Source organism: Zeus faber, assembly GCF_960531495.2.
Source record: "Zeus faber genome assembly, chromosome: 6".
Taxonomy (NCBI): domain Eukaryota; kingdom Metazoa; phylum Chordata; class Actinopteri; order Zeiformes; family Zeidae; genus Zeus; species Zeus faber.
In genome coordinates, this window is record NC_137201.1 from 27,118,866 (window position 1) to 27,121,365 (window position 2,500).

A 2,500-nucleotide genomic window follows, 5' to 3' on the forward strand; every position below is an offset into this window, starting at 1 on the left:
GAAGTGACTTGTGTCAACGGGTTGAAAGGAAATGACTTTGATTTATTTGAAGTTGGTGGTGGAGCTGGATGGGAGTGGGTGCTTTTGTTTTTAGGGTTTTGCTTCTCTTTTTCAGTCTTCGCTTCCACTTCCACCTTTTGCAGATAAGCAGCTGTTTTGGAAACGTTTGGGAAGCATGTATGTTGCCAGATGACGATGAGCTCATCTGGAAGAATCAGCTACTTGACCGAACATTTCCCAGGAAAGAGGAATTAATTGCCGTGATACAGAATATTGCGCTGAATCGCTCGATGCAGGCAGCCTTATATCAACACCACCGGGGTTAGAGGTTTGCCATCTGGCTGCCATGCCGAACTTCATATTGTTGGCACACTGTGAAGGATAGTCCTAAAAGAAATTAAAAAAATGACCCACACCGCAGATTGAGAAACATCGAGACCGACTGGATTAAATTACAATTCAACGGAGTCTAAAGAAGCAACATGGTCAAAGGACCTTACATCGGCCTTCAGAGTAGACAAAGAATGACGCCCCAAGAATTGGAAAACATTGGAATAATTATATATATATATATATATATATATATATATATATATATATATATATATATATATATATGTACACACACACACACACACACACACACACACACACACACACACACACACAGTATATATACAGTGTGTGTTATTTCCCCCTTTAATTATTTAGTATGGTGGTGTATCAGCCTACCCCAAGGGCCTATGTTGCTTCTCCTCGTGCTACAATAAAATGATCTTGAATAAAACAATTTTTTTAGTGTGCGCTACCAGTGCCTCCTACACTGTCTTTTGAAATACAACATTTAAAAATTGAAAATCTGCAAATGTAAAATGTTTACACTAGATGATGATGTTTAGACTACTGTACAAAGATGTGGCTGGATGCTGCCATCTAGAGGACAATACTAGAACTGCACGTACAATATCTGATTACCTTAATGTATTCAATAAATGTATTATTAGGTTCATGTGCTTATATTGGATCATTAACAAACATGGAGAACTTTACATGACATTCGTTAAACAAGCATTTAGGTTTAGGTAAAAAAAATACCTTTTTCTTGCAGTACATCCAGGGCAGACTGCTCTAAGACGGATAGGTTTGCCAGTATTGTCACCACCTAAAGAATCATAAATAAAATTGTGCATTTTATTGCATGACTCAATTCTATGAATGATACCACTGAAAGGTGGTAAACAATAATATAAGAATAAATTCTAACATGATTAAAAAATATATTATAATATTACGATAACAGTCCTAACCCCGTTGAGCAATGTATAGTTGGACTAATTTAGCTTTATTGTGTGATGGTAACCAAATTTATATCAAATTATAATCAGTCTTTCTGCCTTTCTTTTCTTTCTTACTTTCTTTCTTTCTTTCAATCTTTCTTTCTTTCCTTCATTCCTTTTTTTCTTTCTTTCTCCCAACGTATATATTTCTTTCTTTCTTAATTTCTATCTCACTGTATTCCTTCCTTGCTTCCTTTCCCTACCTGTCCCAATGTATCTCTCTGTCCACCCCCGCTCTCTCCTCCTCCCTCTCCCTCCATCTTTCCTCCTCCCTCTCCCTCTCTCTCACTCCCCCCCCCCCTCCCTCTCTCCCTCCCTCCCACCCACCTGGTCCTTGGAGTAGGGTGTGTCCACCCTCTGCCGGTCCTTGCAGGCCTGCAGCAGGGTCTGCACGGCGTTGAGCTGCAGCAGGATTTCACACGCCATGCTGTCGAAGAAGGTGATGTTGGCCAAGGCAGCGGAGGCCAGCAGGAAAACCTCCCCGCAGGAGGCCGTCTCACACAACTCTGGGGGGAGGAATAAAAATACAACTACATAAAATAAAATAAAATGAAAGACAAAACCACACAGTCGACACAAACTGAAATATACAGCTTTTGTTGAATGGAATTCAGAATTCAGCCATCTAAATATGCACAAACCCACCCATCGGTTGAATGTCCTTTTCATCTGAATATATCCAGATGAAAAGGAATTTCATCTGGATATGTTATATTGTTTAAGAGAGGACAGGAAAAAGTAAAAAAAGAAAAAAAAATCTCAGTCCAATGATGCATTTTATTTGAAGTTAATTCAATAATTGTCTGTTTACTTCACACCCTCTCACTCTCCCACTTTTCTATTGTGTTCCTGTTAAAAACATGTCTATATTATATACATATATATATTTAAATAATATATATACAGTATATGATTTGGGATATTTGCAGGGGTAAGAGTGTACTCTCTTGTAATTAGTTCTCTAACATCGATTGTGAGCAGAGTGTCAGCCTTTTTCCAGCGGCTGCGAAAAAACAAATCTCCATTGATTACCTGGCGTCTCAAAGATTATTTTGAGGACCTCATTTGGTGCAGCGCCGGCCCCTCCGCCACAGAGGCAACGTCAAAGGGACCCGTCGTGAAAGAAAAAAAAAAACCCCAACAACTCACTGATGAGCGCGGTG

At 39.2% G+C, this 2,500-nt stretch overlaps 1 protein-coding gene across 4 annotated transcripts in view; it reads right to left on the minus strand.

Annotated features, from left to right (window-relative positions):
* Positions 1-2,500, minus strand: part of insc (INSC spindle orientation adaptor protein) — a 54,591-nt gene that overhangs the window by 3,808 nt on the left and 48,283 nt on the right. For all 4 annotated transcript variants that reach the window (XM_080002012.1, XM_080002013.1, XM_080002011.1 and 1 more), the window contains 3 exons: positions 2,487-2,500; positions 1,665-1,843; positions 1,096-1,162 (listed from right to left, as the gene is read on the minus strand). The exon at positions 2,487-2,500 is cut by the window's right edge and continues 158 nt beyond it. In XM_080002012.1, the coding sequence (XP_079858138.1) occupies positions 1,096-1,162; positions 1,665-1,843; positions 2,487-2,500 (260 nt within the window). The remainder of the gene's footprint in view (positions 1-1,095; positions 1,163-1,664; positions 1,844-2,486) is intronic.